At 28.4% G+C, this 23194-nt stretch overlaps 1 protein-coding gene across 1 annotated transcript in view; it reads right to left on the bottom strand.

Moving 5' to 3' along the window:
* Positions 1-23194, bottom strand: part of dpa (disc proliferation abnormal) — a 48926-nt gene that overhangs the window by 11863 nt on the left and 13869 nt on the right. The window contains exons 9-16 of the mRNA XM_016054977.3: positions 19563-19805; positions 17192-17276; positions 14975-15121; positions 9478-9569; positions 8334-8436; positions 8015-8191; positions 7827-7920; positions 3634-3788 (exon numbers count right to left, since the gene is read on the bottom strand). Of these exons, the coding sequence (XP_015910463.1) occupies positions 3634-3788; positions 7827-7920; positions 8015-8191; positions 8334-8436; positions 9478-9569; positions 14975-15121; positions 17192-17276; positions 19563-19805 (1096 nt within the window). The remainder of the gene's footprint in view (positions 1-3633; positions 3789-7826; positions 7921-8014; positions 8192-8333; positions 8437-9477; positions 9570-14974; positions 15122-17191; positions 17277-19562; positions 19806-23194) is intronic.

The following is a 23194-nucleotide window of genomic DNA, read 5'->3' as shown; positions in this document are numbered from 1 at the left end:
TTTATTCCCATCTCTACAATATTATGAGCTAGAAGAGGATTTTTACAAATTTTATTATAATGGTATAGTGTGTATTCACAAGATTTGTGCAAATTGTAACTCACTTTACAATAATTTTATTGGATATACCAAAATTTAAGCACATTTTTATTTTGCGCAACAACACACATTTGGATCTCTAGGTTTATGTCAGTGATTGTAGAATAAGAGTTGATATACATAGCTGCCAACCTTAGGAATAAAAAATTAGGAACACTACATGCGACAAAATTATGCGCACCAATCACGAGAGCAAGACAAAAATTTAACTATTAAATAATAACATTAATAGAAATGATTAAATTAGTAAAACTTATGTAAATTAGTAAAACAAAACTATAAACTCCATCTTTTGTGGGAAATTTATAATATTATTTAATAATAAGAAATACCGGTATAATAGTTTAAAAACAACCATTACCTATTAATATATAATTATTCTTCTCCAAATTATAAAACACAGGTAAATAATAATCTACATCATAAGCAAATATTTCTGATGCAAGTGTTGACTACAATACATTTTTCACTACAATACATACACTACACTACAATACATTTTTCAAAATGTAATAATAGTTGTTTAAGATTCAATTTAGTGAAATGATCAGCAACAGCTATTGGAATAGTATTTTCCAATAAAAAGTTACTAAAAATTACTTCTGCGAAATAATCACAGGAAGCGCGCTTGAGGCGATCAGAATAAGGGATTGGTTTAAAAGCAAAAATACTGCAATTTCACGAAAATTCAGATTTTTTTTAAATAAAAATATCAAATTTGATTTAAAAATTAGGAACAAATCCAAATAATTCTGAACAGTTGGCAGCTATGGATATATTGTGATTAAAAAAAAAATGGAGGGTTTCACAACAAAGTTAACAAAATAGAAAAAAAAATTAAAACTTTGAAAAGTGCAAGCAGGAGAAGGTTAAAGCGAGTTAAAATTTTCAGTCATAAAATCTCAAAAATTATAACTACGAAAAAACATATGCAGAAAAAAATACAGATTATGAGAGAATATCTCCACCAAAGAAAAAAAAAAGCATTTTGGTGATAAATACTGAAAAATGTAATGAAAAATATTGTTGTTAGGCTGGGAATGAAATAAAGTTGGTTAGGTTTTCTTATACTAGTCGTGCCTTGTTTGGCACAAGTTTTGTTTAACCTTTCCACGATGAGAATTGCAAAGGTGCGCTTATAGCTGAGGACAGGAGTCTTTTTTGCAAGGTCTTGTCCAGATTTTTTTTTTGCCGTTAAGCCTAAATCCATGAAATTACTGAAATAAGGACACATTCCTTAATAATGAAGTAAACAACATACACTGTATACATCTTTTATTTACAATTTATTTTATTTTGTATACAAGTTTTTTCTTGTCTAAATACATTTTTACTTCAATTTTTTCAGTATTTATTAATTATTTAATGACTTTAACATTATACAGAAAACTAAATAAGTTTTTGACACCTAAGTATATCACATAAAATTTTATTTTATTATGAAATATATTGAATTATCCTACTAAATTAAGAGTATTTAGCCCAGGCACTACTTTAAGAAAAAAAGAAAATAAAGAAGTGGTTCCATTATGCTAACTCTTTTTCCCCTAAAAAGTATTTTGGATTTCACTTTTTGAATTACTAGTTTTCACTTGCTTTGACATCGAGAAGTTTATTTTTTTAAAACATTTATTTCTAGTTAAAGTAACTAGACGATTCAACTAGACAAAGTCAGACGATTATTTTAAAACTGCATGTTCATCAAAATTAAGAAAAAAAGAAAACAGGAATATTAGGACAAACATGGACATATATTTTATCATGACATTTATTTTTTAAGTGGAAAACCAAGGATATTAGGACAACTAATAACTCTGGTAGCATCTTCGTAACATTATTTGAATATTTATAAAAAAATATATTCACATGAAAAAAAAGAGGAGCGAATGGAATATTTTGAGTACAATAGAGCCCCCGATTATCCATGTCCTTCTCAGAGTGATTAAAAAGAATATTCTACATGATGATCACTGATTTTTTTACAAAGTGTAACTGAACACTTTCATGTTAGCACACTTTCACGAAGTATGTAGGTGCTAATATTTTCCTTACCATTCCTCATTTCAGGGTTTTAGATGTACAGGGGTGATTGTGAGCCCAAGTTAAAATTGCGGAAAATTTCTTGAGTTAAAAAAAAAAAGTTTAAATTGAAAAAAATTTAAACAAGGTTTTTTTCCTTTTTCTCAATATTTCTTAGTTTACTTAAACTATATTTAAAGTTTTACACATACCTATACCATTTTAACATACCTAGGATGACCTGGAGAAATAATTAAAATTTACAAATATTTCTTTTTCTTCAGTTTATGATTATAACAACTATTTACTGATAAAAAATTAATATTAATCATGAATATAAGTTTTAAAGTATCTCTCTGGCTCTCCCTTACAAACAAATAAAATTTGTTTCCAAGTTCCACCTTTGAAAATTTGATTTCCGGAAACTTCTGTGATAAATGATTTTTTGAAACGTCAGGGCCTTCGATTTCCGGAAACTTCCGGATCACTGTTAGCGAAAATTCCGGAAATCCAGATTTTTCCGGAGCACTATCAGCCCTGGATGTAGAGCAAAGCTTTCTATTGTATATTACATTTAAGATTCTTTTTTTGTTGCCACAAGACAAAATGAACAAATTAGTTGCTTTTACTAGCCTAAAGCATGAGAATAGTTGCCAAAAACTATGAAAATAGTTGCCTAAATAAGAACAAAAATTCATTAAAAATATAACTAAAATTTTATTAAATGACTATCAATTTGGTGGCAAATATGATAATTTTAATATAAACATTAGTGTTCTTGCCCTAAATTTTTATATCAAAAAAATTAGTATATTTGCAGAAAATTAAATACTTTTAATTACTAGAACTCATTCATTCATTCAAAAAAAAAAAAAAAAAAAAAAAAAAAAAAAAAACTTTTTCCCTTTATCAATAACTGATTTAAGAAATTATATATATATATATATTACACTCACATACATATTGTGAAAAGTGATTACTCAAATTCAAAATTCAAGCATCGTAATATTGCATTAAAAATCGTTTTTTTTAAAAAAAAAAAAATCATTCGGAAATTCACAGCAATAACCATTGAAAAGGCAATCGAGAAACGAAATAGACTTACTTACAATGGAATCTGTGCAAATTGAATGAATTATAAAGTGGTGACTTAAATTTGCAATTCAAAATTTATTTTTTAAGAAAAAAAAGTTCAGTGTGTTCAGAAGCTCCCACAGATTTTCAAACCAATTTATGCGAAAAAAACATTGCTAGGAGTACAGAAAAGTTTCAAAATAGTCTCCTTTATAAGAAAATAGTTGCTTTTTTTTTTTTTAGCTGTTCCAGGCACAATAAGTTGCCATAGTCGCCTCATGCTGAAAATAGTTGCATTTTAGTCGCCTGTGGCAACTGTTATTACTTTTTGAGTAATCTGCAACTTTTGCTATCCACGGTATCGGTGCAAACTGCTTTCTGGGATAATCGGGATTGTACTACATTAGTATTATAATTTGAGGAAAAAAGAAGGTACCAAACCTTGAAAGTAAAGTATGAGGTAACTGAATGTTTTCAATGATTGTTTTGTTTTTATTCCATTGAGACTCAACAGGATTGGCTGCAGCTAAAATTGAAGTTCTTGCATTTAACTGACAGATAATACCAGCTTTGGCAATAGACAAAGTTTGTTGTTCCTAGAAAACAAAAAGAAAATTACATAATATCTACAAATGTTACACTAAATAAACTATTATTTCTAAATTCAAATTAAATGTAGACACCAACTAGAATTTTCAATAATAACCAGAAAAACTTTAATCGATTTTGCAGTAATAAGTATTTTGGATAACATAAGACATTCTTACAAAATACTGTATATTTATTGACATGATTAAAGAACAAAATAATCTCAAAATTTCATTACTCTTTTAATTAATAAAATAAACTAATTAAAAAAAAACATTAATTTAATTGTATTTATATTATTTAATCTCGATAATGGCAAAGAGTTTAGAGTATATAATAAAAATGACACTTCTTACTAATTAATGGATTGGAAAAAAAAATAATATTGTCATAATTCTGATTACAATCATCACATTATTCTGATATTGTCTTAATAATCCTAAATAAAAACTTTTGTATTCAGAAAAATAGAATAATTTTCAGATAAATGAAATTACTTTCTAGTTACCATTTTTCAAATTGGGTGAGTACATGTACTACAGAAATAGTTCAATTTTGGAACTTTTGAAAACATATAAGAAAACAAGAAATATCACCTTAAAAAGATTTCTTTTGTTGCTTTTTACAGGATTAGTCATGCATAAAAAATTTATTCTATTTTCATGATTTTATTTTATGGCAAGAAAAACTGGAATTACACCATACTATAACATCACGTAAAATAGATCGAGTACTGCCACTCATCTTATCGAATTCATCAATACAGAAATATAATACATCAAAACAATAAATAATCATGGAACATACGCTCTTTGTACATGAATAAAGGACTACAAATGCTGATTGATCAAGTTGAAAACTATCAAATCGATATAATGGCCATCCAAGAAGTCAGATGGACTGGAGATGGAATAATTGAAAAGAAAAATCACACATTTATCTATAGTTGTGATAAGAAGAAACACATATTTGGAACAGGCTTTATCCTGAGTAAAAGGATAAGGCCATTATTAATAGATTATGTCACCAAATCATCCAGACTATGTAAAATTAGGATTAAGGGAACTTTTTTCAACTACAGTTTCATTACCTTTCATGCTCCAACTGAAGACAAGGACAGTGTGGAAAAGGAGCTCTTTTATGAAGAACTGCATGCTTTATATGCATCCTGCCCAAAAAATGATGTCAAAGTGTTACTAGGGGATGCAAATGCAAAAATTGGCAAGGAAAAAGAATTTAGATCAATAATTGGCAAATTTAGTCTCCATGACATTTCAAGCGACAATGGAAAGCGACTTATTGACTTCGCTGCAGATCATAATATGATCATACCAAGCACAATGTTCCAGCATAAGAGGATACATAAAATGACCTGGCGATCTCCTGATGGGATCACATATAATCAAATCGATCATTTTTTGATAGATTCCAGGCATAAATCGGATATTGAAGACGTAAGAACCTACCGAGGTGCCAACTTAGATTCAGACCACTTCTTAATAATAGCAAAACTACGAGCTAGAATCTCCAACATTCGAAAGATTCGAGGAAAATGTTTGGAAAAGTTTGACTGTAAACAACTAAAAGATGAGGCAATTAAGCTCAAATTCCGGAATCAAATTGACAGTAATCTTGAAGAATCTAAGGATAACCATGGGGAGGAAGATAGCATAAACGATAAATGGAACTCTTTGAAGGAAACAATCGTTAAGACTGGTAACGAGGTTGTTGGAAAAGCTAAGAAAACTAAAAGGAAAGATTGGTTTGATTGTGAATGCTACATGATAACAGAAAAAAAGAATGAAGCATATAAAAAGATGCTGAATAAGAGAAATTCTAGAAATGCTGAGATCAAATACAAAGAGGCAAGAAGGGAGGAGAAGAAAATTCATAAAACAAAGAAGAAGGCATTTCTCGAGGATCTTTTAAAAAATGTTGAACATTTAAGGGGATCTAATGAAAGCAGAGCTTTCTTTCGGGAAATAAACCTAGGACGAAAGGAATTTAAACCCAGAACTACCTCATGTCGTGACAAGAATGGAGCAATCTTGACTAGCAAAATGCAAGTATTGGAGAGATGGAATGAGCATTTTTATGAACTACTGAATGGCGTTAGTGATGAACATGAACCACCTACAGAAGACATTGAAATTTATAACCAACATATTGTGGAACCGCCAACATTAGAAGAAGTCGATGACGGAATAAAAAAGCTAAAGGACAATAAAGCACCAGGCCCCGACGAAATCCCATCAGAATTTCTAAAAAATGGGGGAACAAGTGTCACGAAGAAAATATATGATCTGGTACGAGCTATATGGGAGCAAGAATTAATCCCTGAAGAGTGGAAAACCAGCATGACCTGTGTGATACATAAGAAAGGAGATATACTGGATTGCTCAAACTACAGAGGAATCAGCTTGCTCTGTACAAGTTATAAAATATTTTCTAACATCCTTTTCAAAAGACTCTCCCCACTTGTCGACAATATAATTGGAGATTATCAGTCCGGATTCAGGAAGGGGCGATCCACCTCAGAGCAAAATTTCAACATCCGGCAAATTTTGGAGAAGACAATAGAATTTGGTATTGACACGCACCATCTATTTATTGATTTTAAAACAGCTTACGATAGTGTTAGCCGAAAAACTCTAATATCAGCCCTAAGAGAATTTAATATACCGGAGAAACTAGTGAAGTTGATTAGCTTGACACTAAGTGAAACCAAAATCATGGTCAAGATACAGAATAGTCTTTCCCATCCAATAGAAATTAGAAATGGTGTACGACAGGGAGATGCCTTGGCATGTCTTCTCCTTAATCTAGCATTAGAAAAAATAGTAAGGGACTCAAACATCAACACCCGAGGAAATATCTTCAACAAATCGGTTCAAATATTGGCTTTTGCTGATGATTTAGATATTATCGCTAGAACGAAGACAGCACTAACACAATCCTTTTTATGTCTGGAGAAGGAAGCCATTAAGATGGGATTAAGAATCAATGAAAATAAAACTAAATATATGCCCTGCACAAAGGCTGGCTATAAAGAAACACAGCTTGAAATTGGAGCATACAAATTCGAAGCCGTTGATAGCTTCACCTATTTGGGGTCTAAGATTAACAACAAAAATGACACTACACAAGAAATACACACGAGAATCACGATGGCCAATAAGTATTTTTATGGCCTAAGAAAATATCTTAAGTCAAGCCTAATAAAAAGAAAAACAAAAGTGTTACTCTATAAATGTCTTATACGATCAGTGCTTACATACGCATGTGAGACCTGGACAATGACCCGTGGAGAAGAAAATATGATAGCTAGTTTTGAGAGAAAAATACTGCGAAGCATTTTTGGTGGAATAAGTAAAAACGGTACCTGGTTTAGAAGATCAAATACGGAACTCTACAAAGCATATAAAGAACCTGATGTCATTAAATTTATCAAAATTCAAAGGATTAAATGGGCAGGCCACATTATAAGAATGGAGGATAGCAGGACAACCAAAAAAGTTTTCTGTGCCAGGCCAACAGGTACAAGAAAAAGAGGACGACCAAACCTAAGATTTTTAGACTGCCTTGAAAAGGACCTACAAGTTTTAAAGATAATAAACTGGAGAACCTTGGCTAAGGGAAGAATGTCTTGGCATAGGCTTGTTGAGAAGGCCAAGGCCCATCCTGGGCTGTCGTGCCAATGAGAAGAAGAAAACAATAAATATCTTAAAAAGGTTTTTTTGTTGTTGCTTTTTTCAGTGTTAGTCATGCATCCAAAATTTATTCTATTTTTATGAATTTACTCTATGGCAAGAAAAACTGGAATTACACCTTACTATAACATCATGTAAAATAGATCGAGTATTGTCACTCATCTTATTGAATTCATCAATACAGAAATATCATACAGAAATATAATACATCAAAAGAAAAAATATAATCTTAAAAAGTTTTTTTTGTTGCTTTTTTCAGAGTTAGTCATGCATAAAAAATTTATTCTATTTTTATGAATTTTCTTTATGGCAAGAAAAACTGGAATTACATCATACCATAACTTCATGTAAAATAGATCGCGTACTGTCACTCATCTTATCGAATTCATCAATACAGCATATTCCATTATCACTCAAGACTAAAGCACCACTATAAGAAAAGATTGAAAAAAATTATGCATCTCCCTAAATATGTAATATTCTAATAAAATTTCATTCATCATGTACGAAGTTTTTGTTCTTACGTTTGCAGAACAAGTTGCCTTGTTTCTGGATCACGCGTGACATAAGCAGTAAGACCAACAGCACTGGATCCTTTACCGGAAGTGTACTGTCCTCTAGGTACAAGGTTGTAAACATATTGCAATAATTGTGATTTGCTGGTACCAGGATCTCCACAGAGTAGTATATTTATTTCAGACCTAAACAGCACCATATCATAAGAAACAAGACAAGATGAAGCTAACATGAATTAATATATCTAGTATACATTAATTTATCTATATTAATATATATATTAATTATTATAACTAATTTATCTAGTATACATTTAGAGTAAGTTACCTGAATTTGCCCTTATCCTTGTTAGTGTAATCTTTCTTGGTTCCACCAAACAATTGCAACAAAATTCCTTTTTTAATATCTTCATTCTCATAAATGCTTGGAGCTGTAAATATATATATATATATAAACTTAGAGCCAACATTTCAGGAAAAAATAAGCCTAGAAACAGTAGTATTACCAATGTATTATTTATAGTTAAGATGCAGAGGATATTTTGTAACTGAAAAGCAAGTTATGTAGACTATTGCATATTTTACTAGCATAAAATTTTCCATTTGCAACAGTATAATATATAATATTTTTTCTTAAACTCAATGTAGTATAAGTTTGAAAACAGGAGTGCACAGTAGCAGGGAGATTGTGACAACTCAAAAATCCTGAAAATTTCTACAATAAAATCATTAATTACGTATTTCAAAAAATTAAATTATATGCAGCATAATTTAAATGATAATTATGCATAAATTTACTTTTTATCTCGAATCACATTTATTATTCTACCAGAAAAAATATTTACAAATGAAAGAGATGCCAAGCATAAATTCTAGTTCTAATATTTCTAAATAAAACGTAATTTTTTTTTAAATACATAAATGTGATGAATAATTTCTTGAAACTTCTGGATCTTGGATTTCCGGAAACTTCCGGATCGCATTTACCGAAAAATCCGTGTTTTTTCCGGAGGACAATCATCTCTGCAGTAGTGATACCAATGTACGGTTAGTAGTAAAGGTGCACAGAGTATGTTACTTGCTTTCAAGAAAGGGGTTACTCTTAAAAGAATTATTTTTAGTATATCAAATATTTGATAGCAATATTAACACACATAATGCTTTGTCTGTCACAAATATATATGTATTTTGTAAAATATATCGCATTTTAAAATGTGTTATCAGTTTCTAAATTCTGGAAAATCCTCTTAAGGGAAGGAATGTAGAACTATAAATATTTTGAATAACAGATGCAACAAAAATAATAAATAAATAAAATAATATTTCCATAACAGGATTTTCATTCTCTTTTAACTAAGTATGTAGCATTAAGTGCATGATTCTTATAATACTGAGCTGGAAAAAAAAGTGGTAACTTTTAATTGATTTATAAAACAGAAAAAGAAACAAACAAACAAAAAAAAAACACAAACCTAGAGCTCTTGCAAGACGCTCGTAAATGTCGGGTAATCTAGATAATTCCTTGAGCTTTTCAATTCTTTCCGGAGAGAAACGAATATCAACTCTGAAAATAAAGAGTAAATTTAGATTTCTTTCCAAAAACAAAATATTAATTTAAGATAAAACATTTACCTTCGATTTAGTATAGTGTGATAATATTTCAAATTGTGGAAAAAAGTTTAGTTTCTTCAATAATTACACTAAAATGTAGATGATGCTTAGCAAAGTGAATCAAGGAGAAAAAATGAACTACTCTTCTTGACAAGTTTAACACAAATAAAAGTGTTAAGATTTTTTGTTTGCTAGAACTGAAGAATATCGTCAATAATGACAATTTCTATATACAGTAGAGAACCGATTATCTGGAACGATCGGGACTATCGGTATTCCGGATAACTGATTTTTCCAGTTTTCTGAATCGCTACAAAAAGCCGTTTTTTCAGTGTTAAACCCAACTAAAAAAAAAAAAAAAATTTGGAAATAATCTTAAAAATAAGAAAAAACTATGAGGTAATACACTAATGATTATTTCTGAAATGATGGTAAGGTAAACATCTTTCAAAAAAGAAAGAAAAATCTTATGAGGAAAAAATTAAAAAAAAAAAGATTGCAGGAAAATTTATCGAATTTCGTTCCGGTTTTCTGATTTCCAGATAACGGGTTCTGTACTGTATATTTCTCTTACACAGCACAGGGGAGATTGTGAGCCCAACTCAAAAATCCCGAAAATTTCTTGAGTAAAATAATTAATGACGCATTTCAAGAAATTAATGTCTTCATAAATTTAAATCATTGGTATTCTCAAAATATGAAATTCTAAAAAAATTATATGCAGCATAATTTAAATGAATAATTATGTATAAGTTTACTTTTATCTCTAATCACATTTATTATTCTACCAGAAAAAATATTTACAAATGAAAGAGATGCAAAGTATAAATTCCAGTTCTAATATTTTTAAATAAAATATACAAGAATTTTTATACATAAATGTGATGGATGATTTCTTGAAACTTCTGGATCGTGGGTAGCAAAAAATCCGGATTTTTTCCGAAGCACAATCATCTCTGACAGCAACAGAGACCTCATTTCTAAGCTTACCCACAGCTTATGATATACAAATAAAACTTATAAATCTTCTTCGTTTTTCTCTTTTTTATCCTTTTTGTCTCTATTGACTATGTATATATGAACAAAAAAATTTGCGCACCAAGAAGGAGTCGTCAAAAGGAAACGAAATTTTACATACGTAATGACTACTTTGATATAAGTAAATTATTAAAAAATCTAAGATTATCGTTTTTCTTTGATTTTCTAATCATTTACTTATATCAAAGTAGTCACTACGTATGTAAAATTTTGTTTCATTTTGATGACTCCTTCTAGGTGAGCTAATTTTTTTGTCCATGAGTGTATATAAACTGAGCTATAAGTTGGGAAGAACTAAAATGTCTAAAGTTAATAGTTCATATTTGTTCAAGTATATAGTTCATATATCTATAAAATGGGTTATATTATGTGTTAATTACACTTATGCAGATTCAATAATTATAATTATACTCATTGAAAAATGAGTATTAGACATGCTATTACGCTTTTAAAGTACAGTAAAAAAAAAGCACACTCGGAGAACAGAGGGAAGCATTGCTGACGGTTATGAAAGATTTAACATTGAAAGAATGTGCAGGAGACGTGCCCGCCATATATATATTTCTTAAATTAAAAACATAATTATTGATTTGTTTCAGCAAGTTTTTTATTGCATGCAATTTTCTTCGATTTAAAATTTTTAATTTTAAGTACTGATTAATTAAAAATTTCAATAATTGATTTAAATTCTTAAAATTTTGAACTAGAACACAAATGAAATGTGTTTGGCCTAGTAGCGAGCGAAACGGCCATGGTTTGGAAAGCAAATCGAATAAGACTGCACAGTAATATTTGGGGGATGGTAAGAGTCAACGAAAAAGGGACTAGCTTTTTTAAAATTCATCTAAATGTTTAAAATAATCAGAGTAAAACACATACTGTAATATAATGTAACACATACATAATGCTAGAAATATTTACACTTAACAGAAAGCTCATCCTCCCAAAACTCATCAAACTTTCTGGTTACAGTTTTTGAAAGAATATTGAAATTAATACAATTTGAATAAGAAAAAGCTTTTTTGTTAGAGAATGAGGGATGGAAATACAAAATAAAGATATTACACTCTTCCACCTTTAATAATATTTAGGAGAAACTTCAAATTATATCAGGAACATTTTTAATTTTGTACATATGCATTTATTTTAGGCAAAACATTTAAATGATCACTAATATTTATGTTCTTTAGAACATGTAAATATCAGTTGTTTCCCTCCTCTCTGATGTGATACAAATCTCAGATAATTACAGAAGCATTATGAATCTTACAAGTATCATACAAATTTAAAATGAATAAGTATCTTATATTTGATATCATTACAAATGTGCTACTTGTAATACAAATTTTAAATATGAACATAAGTAATACAACTATTAATTATGATGCACCTTCTTTAGGGGATTTATTGGCTCGCTACAAGTTTTAGTAAAAAAGTGTGAAAATAAAATATTATGAGGACAATGCACTGACTACGAGGAGAATGCCAAGTTCCATATGCTGGAGGCCAATCTTAACTTTGTGTTAATTACTACTTCAGACACTTATGGCGACGTTAACATTAATTTAATGATGAATATGATACAGTGCATAATTAGACAACAAAAGCAGCATGAACACAAGTTAGCAGAAAAGCAATTAGCAATAAGTAAGGGCGCCACTCTAAAATATTTCAAGAACGAACTTTTTTTTTTTTTTGACCAATTAACACAGCCTAGCGCTATTTAACAGAAATTTTCAGAAAATTAATGCTCACTTTCTATGAGAATGGTTCATATATTACATCAATAACTTGATCATTGATATAATATATGAATCATTCATGTTTCTTGTTATTTTATGCAGGAATGAGATTAGCCAAAAGGCAAAAAAGCTGAATTTCTACACTAGTAAATTTTACGCAAGCGCAACCCTTTAATAATAAATTCCAGACAGTTTAAGATAATAAATAATGTGTTGACATACAATTGTGTACTAATCTATTATTATATAAATGATTACATTGATACTTAACATTTAGTGAAAATAAAAATTACCAATTGAAAAAATAAAGCTGGAAATTATATTTTTCCTCAGTTCACATAAGAGACTTATTACTTGAAAAACTACCTGGTTTAGCAAATTAAAACTGCTGAGTATATACATAAATATTTCATTTCTTTTAATAAATACTGTTATGTGATTTATAGCAAATGTATCAGTAATATTACTTTTTAAATTATTTTGGGGGAAAAAAACTACAATGGGCAGAATCATTATGTTCATATTATAGTCTAATCTAACTAGAGCCCCGTGAAACATATCAGTAACAGTGAAGTAGAAATATATAATAACTCCTTAACATACAAAATTGCTATTTGAGTTTGAAAAATTAAATGACAATCAGCAACTGTTTAGATAATTATTTTTCATTTGATAAGAATTTTTCATTTTATAGCATAAATAACAGCAATTATAATTTAAAATTTTGATGATGAGTTAATTAACTCCTTTTCCAAAAAAAAAAAAAAAATAAAAAAATTAATCACTTTTTAAGAGATTGCTTTTGTTTGCTATATCTTTTATGTTTGCTACATTTTGTCGTTAGTCCATCTTCAAACATTTTGTGACAAATCTTACTTTTTCTTCCTTGAAAGCACAGAATGTTAGTTTTGAATACATTCCCTTCCAGTTTCTCAGATGTTGATACTAATAATCGTCGTTAGAAAAACAGTCACCTTTATAGTAACTAATTTCAAAATTTTTTTTTACTTCTTACAAGAATCGCGATAGTTTATCTTAAAATTGCGTGAAGATGAATAACAATTATGGATTTTGAAATCACATGAATATGAAACTAGATATACGATTTTGAAAATGAGAAAATACAAACTGGGATATAGAATTTTATAAACGTGTAAATACAAATCACGATTCATAATTTTTAGATCGCGTAAATACGAATCATAATGCGTAATTTTTATATTGCATAAACAAGAATTATGATGCATAATTTTTAGAATGCGAATTTTAAATCACAGATAAATATGAAAATTAATGTTTGATATTATAACCGCATGAGCAAATCAAGACATAGAATGTTAAACTCGCGTGAATACGAATCGCTACGTTGGTCTTAGAAAGGCGTAAATACAAATCACAATATCGGATTTTTAAACCTCGTATATAAGAATCGCAACGTACAATATTCAAATCGAGTGAATAAGAATCGCAACATGCAACTTTTATATCACGCAAATCTGAAAAGCTATGTTTGATATTAAAATCGTGCCGGGCGATGGTCGAGTAATTAGCGTGCCTGACTGCAAGCCATTGGCTGCTGGTTCGAATCCGCCGCATTGCATGGATGTTTCACTCTGTGTTTTGTTCTCTATTGTGTGAATGTGGCCCGCCCTGTAAAACAGGTATGTGGCAGTGTGGCGTGGGTAATGTCGCTCGCCTCCGTGACTTAGGTTCACAGGTGCCCACTGGATAACGTTAAATGAGTAACATTTCTGGCATCTTCCTCGGTGAAAAAACGTTAAAGTTCAGTGCCTGCCGTTAGGAAAATAATAAATAAATATTAAAATCGTGTGAATAAGAATCAGGATATTAGCAGATTCCAGGCTTGGGACATCTAAAAGGCTTGTCAGAAGCAGATTCGTTTGAACTACGAAAATAGGAGCTATCTGGCGGGCGGGTAAAAATGCGGAAAATCTCATTTGCTGCATGTAAAAGGGGAGAAAATAGCTAAAATAAGTCAAAATGAGGAAGGATTGGTAACTATGTAGTTTGAATTTTCTGTTTCTCTTTGAAAATTGGTGAATTTTTTGAAAAAGCGGAATATTTATTAAAAAATGTGAAATTTTTAGAAAATCTGAATTTTTGATAAAAAGCTGAAATTCAAGAGATAAAAGTGAAAAAGGCGGAAATCCGCTAAAAAGCGGAAAAATCTCACCCTTGTTTATGAGAGTTTTCATTTCTCATGTCAGTCGAAATAATAATAAAAACAATAGCTTTAGTAGTGTTTTAGCTTATCATGCGGTATAAGTAAAAAAACTTTTATTTTTAATATTCCTTGGCTTCAACACAAATCAAAAATCTATGAGCAAAATTTTTCGCAGAATTTACTGAAAAGCAATTCAGTTCTTATAAGTAGCAAGTGATCTTCCTTTTGCTTTGTAAAGTTTGTCAAGATCTCTGTTAATATTTTTCTTTTGTTTCAAAGATAATTTTTTTCCATTTTAATGAACTCAACCAAAACTTTTTTACTCCAATGTAATATACAAAACCAAGAACATGCATGGTTAGGAACTAAAAGCTTCAAAAGAACCTTACTCACCCATCTTCAATATCTTCATGCAAACGTTTGGTGTCCACTTTGCGAAAATGAATAACATCAACATGCGTCCTGTAAACAGCTTTTATATTCCTTTGTTTAGGATTTACTCTGGTTGACATAGCACGGTATATACCAGTTACTGTTATTCTGTAGACAAATTGTGCAAATAGAATTAACATGAAATTAAGTAAACTCAATAACTTTAAAATAAAATTTCAAATGTAAAAAAACAAAAAAAGTAATGGCCAAAGCAAATCGATTTTCAAGTTTATTTCTTGTTTTATTTAAGTCAAATTTGGAGAAAAAAAATTCCCTGTACGTATTATACACAATGTATTAAGAGGAAAGAATTACTCTGCGCTTGTATGAGCTATATTGGGCTAACTATACTAGTTTTAATTGCTGGAAAAACTTAAGATTAAAAAAGGAACAGCTGTGTTACATGTTATACAAATATTAAATGATACAATACAATAATACAATAAATAATACAGTAATACCATAAATAATACAATAATTATACTGAACATACTTAAATAATGCTAATAGCAGTAAATGAAATAATTTAGTAAAGCTGAAATATTTTCCTTAAATACGAAATTCCCTGTATTTTCCCAGTTCTTAAAGAAAAAATCAAAACAGTTCGTAAAGAAAAAATCAACTGCATTTTACATGTTAATTCCGCAATTTTAAAATTCCTTGTGTTATCCAGGCTTTCCCGGTGGAGTGGCAACCCTGTTCATTTAAAACCTTTCACAACAAATATACAACAACGTTCGCTTTCAGTTTCAAGAATTGTCACTTTCACTATATAATAAATATTCAATTAATATTTATTATATAGTGAAAGTGACAATTCTTGACTTATCTAAACTTTTATATTGGATTTAAGGGATATTTATTAGTGTTTTAAACTTAATAGATCTATAATCATATCATATCAGTCGCAATGTGATACATGTAATCATAGTCTTTTCCTTCATCATATTGGCAATCCATATGTTTTTGGAATAAAATCTGAAAAGTTATAACAGTATTAACATGAAAATAAACTAGTTATGCATACTATAATTTATATTTATTACTTTAGTATTATCCTATGCAAGCATTAAATTTTTGGTTTTTATTCAAACATTCATTGCTAGTAAACATGTAACATACGACGAGTAAACATGTGATATTAACGAGTAAACATGTGATATTAACACGTAAATGCTAGACATTTAAGATAAATATTTTATGACAATTTTACAATTCACATTAATTGTCAAAAAACTGGTTTAGAAATTAGTTATATTTACATTAAATAAATTATGCAATAACTATTTGATACTGCATGGGGACCACTTTTTGCCGATGAATAAAACCATTGACCAAAATATATTACATTTCTTTTTATAGTAATCAAACATAAAATTAAATAGATAGCTTTGTGCTCAGTATAATTATTAGGGTAAATTTATCTGGTAAATGAAATTATTAAACCCTAAATAAATTAACAACACTGAATCGGTTTTAAATCTTACTTTTAAAAAAGGGTGGTAAGCAAAGTAGTTTAGGTTAACACATTATTCTAATAAAATAAAATAATAACTTCACATACAGGAGAAAATAAGTGAAAAGAGTCGGTGATCAATGTTTACAGGTCTGTTTTTTTTTTTTTTTTTAAAATAGGTAACATTATTTTTCAATTTATGCAAGCTATTTCTACCTAGAATTTGAACACTCCCAGCTTACTTTTGCTTCCAACAAAGGGCAGCGAAAATTAGACAAAATAGAAAAACAAAACACACATTAGACTTCAAAGGCTTAACCCTAAAGCAGTCAGCACTCAAAACCGAGGTATATGTTACAGTACAATTTATATTCAGGTCACAGTGAAAATTCTATATGCTGTTAATAATTTTTGTTTCACTATATAGGTATAATTTGATTTTTAACTGATAAGGGTTAGATTTTATTTTTCACAAATTCAGTTAGCTTAAACAAAATTATTCCACATTAAAAAAAAGGCAATAATTTAACCATTATTTTTGACGATATTTCTAGCACATTTGTAATCATCAAAAGTCTTGTTGCAAAACATTAAATACCAATCTGCCCCTAAGAAGTTAATTGAAAAAGTGAATCTGTGTTCTATTCAAACAAGAACTTCAAATTCTAAAGATAATTCAATAAAGTTTAGAAATGATTTTCTGATAAATACTAATAAATTACCTGTCCCCAGGTTGAACAGAGTCTACAAGATCGTTGTGGGCATATAAAATTACAGTGTGAGGAGTCTGACCAGGAGGCATATCATCTAAAAAAAAAGTTACAATAATTAATTAAAAAAAAAAATCACACTTATTTTATGATAATTGTTTGAAGTACGGAAAATACTATCTCCTAAATTAAACAAATTGACTTTTATTAATTTTGTATACATTATTTAAAAGTGAATATTGAATCTAAAACATATATTATTACTAAATATATTGAAAAATAATAAAACAATGAAGCTATTATAATTAAAAACACATGAATATACTCATAAAATTTATAATTGTAAAAGTTGTTACAACTGCAGAAAGTGACAAAACAGTATATCTAAGATAACAAAAAGTCTTTAAATGGAATCAAGAAAAACTGAAAATGATACAATTAATGTTGATGGTTGAGCGTTTCTCTTTCTAAACATCACTGATTTAAGTCAATTTCATTCAGTACTAAATACATACATATATATATATATATATATATATATATATATATATATCCTTAAGAGTGCAATATTTTTTAAAGTAAATCCTTTTTCCAAAAATGAGAGAAATACAATCCCAGCTTCATTTACACTAAAAAGCTATCTGCACATTAAAAAATTGAGATTGTAAAAAGATTGAAGATATGCGAAAATGAAAACATAGCACTTGAATATGGCATTGCTACATTAACTGAAGTGATTTGATATTTAAACTTTGTATAAATTTTGGAATAAGTGTAACAAAGAAGAAGGCAGTTTTAAATGTGTGAAAAAGAATTTTGAAAATTTAAATAAAGCATGTAATTTTGTTCTGTTCTCACATAAATGTTAACAGACATTTCTTAAAGTTGCTCAAAAAATCAGCACTCTTAAATAAATAACAAACTAACACTTTTTTTTAAAGAGTTCTTTAGAATATCTACTGTTTTCATTGGATATCTTATTGACTGTTTTCTTAGATATAGGTAAATAAAAGAATTATTTACCTATTAGAAGTTAATGCTCTCTGTTGCATGGTCTAACAAGAAATATTTAACACAATTGCAATTTTAATTAAAGTGTTTCAATAAATTTAATGCAGCCAAACATTACAATAAATAAAATATGTTCTCTCAGTTTATGATTTTAAAATTCAGAGATTATTGCATTGACAATTGTATAAAAACCATTTGAAATTAACTCTTCAAAAAAATTATTCAAAAAGAAAACCTAAATGAAACATAAATAAAAGTACGTAAATGACCCTTCTGCCAATTGTTTAAAAATTTTATTATTTATTGAATTGTTAAATTGATTAGATTTTATGTTTTGTTAACAGTTAGCATAGATTTTAATTAAAAAAAAAATAATTCAAGAGTTCTGAAAGCAGTCAAATGTCATTTTTAAAAAAATAATTAGTAATCAATATGATAGTTTATCAGTTTGAAATTCGTTTATTGTTGAATCAAAACTCTTTAAGTAAATGACAAAAGAGATCAATTGAATATTTTTTAAGAACAAATTTTCATGATACAAGATTTTATTTTTAACAGCATCTTCTAAAAATAATAAATAACCAAATGGTTCATTAATTCACCATCATAAAATATTATAATTGGGAAGCTTTTCCAAGTTTTTCCCCCCCTTAGAATAAGAAGATATCTAAACCAATTTTCTACAATTTGCAGACGATCTGCAAACTCAACATATCAAAATTTTTGCAACTTTAGAATTGTTATTGAAGTCCTATCTTTAAATCTAACTAAGGGCTGGTGATCAAATGTGATATAAAAAGATCGCTTTAAGATTCTTTAAATGAAAACTTGAAGTTTTAGTTTAAGTATCTCAGTTGTCAAAAACTCAAACTAAAGAACTAAATTTTTATCCGCAAATGGAACAGTGGTAAACATACTTATTTTAATAATCATTATTTATAGTACAGCAGGGAACCGATTATCCGGAACGATCGGGACCATCTCTATTCCGGATAACTGATTTTTCCGGTTTTCTGAATCGCTACAAAAAGCCGTTTTTTTAATTGTTAAATCCAACTAAAAAAATATATATATTTGGAAATAATCTTAAAAAGAAGAAAAAACGATGAAGTAATACACTAATGATTATTTCCAAACTGATGGTAAGGTAAACATCTTTCAAAAAAGAAAGAAAAATCCTAAAATCTTCTGAGGGAAAAAACATTTTTTTTTTTTTAAAAAAAAGGCGGAAAAATTTATAGAATTTTGTTCCGGCTTTTTGGTTTTCCGATCTCCGGATAACGGGTTCTGTACTGTATAATAAAAAAATGTCAACCAAGAAATGCAATTTAATTATTATTATCAATAATCAAAAATTATAATTAAACTTTACCTGGTGCTTCTTGCAGTTTAATCATTTGTTTATCAGTAAACTCAGAACGGTTATGACTCAGACTAAAAGAATAATTTGTGTTGCAGAAAGTACAAACTGTTGGTTCAGCAATACGTCCCCGATCAAGCTCAACATCTGATGTTTCTGAACATATACTGCAAGTGAAGAATGCTTTGCGCATTTCAGGAATGAGATTTGATGATCTAATGACCATTCCACAGATTGTAATCAGTTGATCAATATCTGAAAAAATTATATAGAGACAATTCAAAATAACATTTGAAGTATAATAAACATAATAACAGCTGCAGTGATGTGAGTGGTGTGTTATAGAGAAATATAGAGTAGGAATGAAACAAATATTTGGCCTCTTTGTCCTAAATATTTAGTTAGCATTAGTTGGAGTACTAAAGTACTAAGTTTCTTTTTATCTACCAAATAGTTGGGTACAGACTCATAATTTAATTGGTGCAAAAATGAGAGTTAACAATGACATATTATGGATAAAAGTATCATGCAATAATTATTTAATATTTTTATAAAACCAACAGATCAAGCAAAAAGTAATGTCGTTATAACCGACATATATTTTCAAATTAAATTTTTTAACTGCATGGAAATAGGTGTTAATGTAAAATAATGAATTAATAAAGAGAGAAACGCTTAAAATAGACAAACTTGCTTTAAAATTACAAAACAATTCCATATTTGCTATATTCAAATTTTAAAATAAAACTTACCTATTTTACAACACACAATATAATAACAATAACAAAAAATACATAATAATGTGCAATTATTTAAAAATATTTGACAAATTGCCAATTTTGTAATTTTTATAAATATAAATTTGAAACTTATTCATCCAAATTTTTTTTTATTTTCATTGCACATAAAAATTTGGGCAAATGCTCTATTCTTTATAATAATTTGGAAACAATTAGTCTTAAGCCTCTATTTAGGAAACTACAGACTTCTAAAATTTAAAGTAAAAAGAATAAGACAAAATATTATAATTATTTTTAATTCAAATATATCAGTATGTATTGAATAACAAAAATATTAACACATTCACCTTTTTTTTGTGGAATGACTAAAGATACATATATATGAATACACACAATTGAAGTATGCCATAAAAAATTTTAAAACAAATTGCCATATTTTTTTTTCTTAAAATTCATAATTTATCCTATTATTAAGCTATTCTAAATGTTTTAGCATAATTTATAAAATAAATATAAAAACATTTATTTTTGTGTTTACTGACATCACGATTGTAGGCACCAACTTTACTGTTTTACTAAGCACATTTAAATCATTTCACCCATTCATTCATTCAATCAGCAAATCCCAGCAATTTTAAAAATGATGAATTTATTTGCCCCTTCATTAGTCTAATTTCAAATTGAACACCAAAATACAGGTATACAATAACTTCTTTTTAGTGAAATACCCTGCAGTGAAGTGATAATAATAATAAAAAAAAAAACACATTAATTTTAGATTGAACACCAAAATAACAGGTATACAAAATTTTTTTATTTTTTTTTTAGTGAAATGTCCTGCAGTGAAGTGATAATACATATAAAAAAAATATTTTAATTCTCCAGCTAATTTTAAATAAAACAGGATTATTTTTTGATGAAATTTAACACAGCAAGGTAGTAATCTATTTGATAACTGATTTGAACCTAAACTAATCAAATCTTAAATTCTGTATATACAGAACAGTCACAAGGATGGAGCATGCATATGCAAGCAAGCAGGGCATATGCCCAAGGCTAGTGAAATTTGAAAACTTTGTTTCCTATTTTATCGCATAGATGAAATAGAAAAGGAAGTAGTCTCCACATTCCTCACATAAAAAACAGACATGAAAGTGGACAAAAATAAAAAAAGGTGAACACAGTCACTGGGAGTTTTTTTAAGTTGTTAATTTTTAAGGAATGAAATTCTGAAACGGGAAACTAAATCTATCAAATGAATTAATTTCAATATTTGGATGTTTTGGATCGGGTCTCAGGAAAAAAAATATCATGACTGTTAAAAAACTTTTTATGACCATCTATAGGCATTTAACTGGTGTAAAGGTTATTGAAGGCATTTCACATTCTTGTGATTGGTCTAAATATAAAAAAAGATTAAATTGCTTGAAGGACTATCAACGAGATAACTGCTGTTTTACTGAGTAATATGTTGACAACACACTTTTTTGAAGCATTATATATGATTCAATTAGATACAAGAATACTGAGCCAAAAAAATTTTCAAGTTTGATGTTATTTTTATATGCACTGCTATTTCACGCAGAGGTTAATTTAAGTAAAGTTCAACAGTAAATTCAAGTACAAAAACATATTTAAAATATTATTAACAATCGTAAATTATCATATCTTTTCTTATAATAAAAAGTTGTCATTGGAAGACAATTAAAAATAGCTCAGACTATAATAAATTTTTCCTTTCTACCTGAAAAAAATCTTTATTATTATTTACTTAAAAATATGTTGTATTCCTCATTATTGCAAATTTAAGCTTTTACAATTTGTTTGACTGTCAGGGAAAAAAAAAGTTAATAAAAATATACATATATAAAAAAAAAAGTTTTTTTTTTTTTTTTTTTTTTTTTTGTTTTTTAGCTACACTTTGTTACTTCTAATATAATTTAAGGTACTATTTTTATTCTTATTGCTTTCCAAATTAGTCTGGACATCAATTATTTTCTGCTACTTCAAAAAATTTGAAAAATTTCAAATTTTCCTTCTCTGCTACTTTCATGTAAGACATTATCTACTTGCAGGTTTAAATGTCTTATAATAGAATATTCAACTTCATTAAGTTTACAATCTTTCTGCCTTTCAAAGCAGTCTGAAAATTCTGAAGTTTACAGTCTTTCTGCTTTCAAATCAGTCTGAAAATTCCAATTTCTTCCACTTATACATTTTTATATAAAAGATCCGATTTCTCAGCAATCACATATTTTTTAAGAACTAACCAATTGCATAAAAAATTTATGCTCCATACACTAAGTTAAAAGGTATATTACAGGAAAATTTTCTCAAAAACCTTGTATTTTTTAAAATTTTTGTCTGGACATTTTGACTTTTTTTTTCCGAATTCTGACGCTTTTATGACACAAAATTCTTGAAGTGGATCACTTCTTGAAGCTGGCGGGAAAAAAAGCGACTTTCTTGACCCTTTTACAAATTAGAGACCAAATTGAGCAATTTTCGAAAAAAAAAAAAAAAAAAGACGTGCATACATTGCATGAAACAGTTTCAAATGGGAGACGTGATAAATACTGACTGAAATAATTTATGTATTATTAATAAGTTATTAACGAATAATAATTAATAAATTACGAAAAAAAATGAAAGATTCGTGACAAGTAGACACACAGGATATATATGCAAAAATTTCAGAAAGGAAAACACAGAGAGATAACATTTAGAGGATCTAGCAAACTGTAAAAACAGTTCTGTGAATCTAATATGTTTACAGTTAGTATAAAATTACAAAGTAAAAATTGGTAGAGCTCAGTTAACTTTAAATTGAAGAAAACAAATAACTAACACGGCACACCCCTTAGATGAAATTTGATAAAGGATAGTAATACATTCAATAACCGA

The sequence above is a fragment of the Parasteatoda tepidariorum genome, chromosome 3, assembly GCF_982258835.1.
Source record: "Parasteatoda tepidariorum strain Cologne lab strain chromosome 3, Ptep-v5.0, whole genome shotgun sequence".
NCBI classification, from domain to species: Eukaryota; Metazoa; Arthropoda; class Arachnida; order Araneae; family Theridiidae; genus Parasteatoda; species Parasteatoda tepidariorum.
The sequence above is the reverse complement of the archived record's forward strand: the minus strand, read 5'-3'. Positions and strand labels throughout refer to the sequence as shown.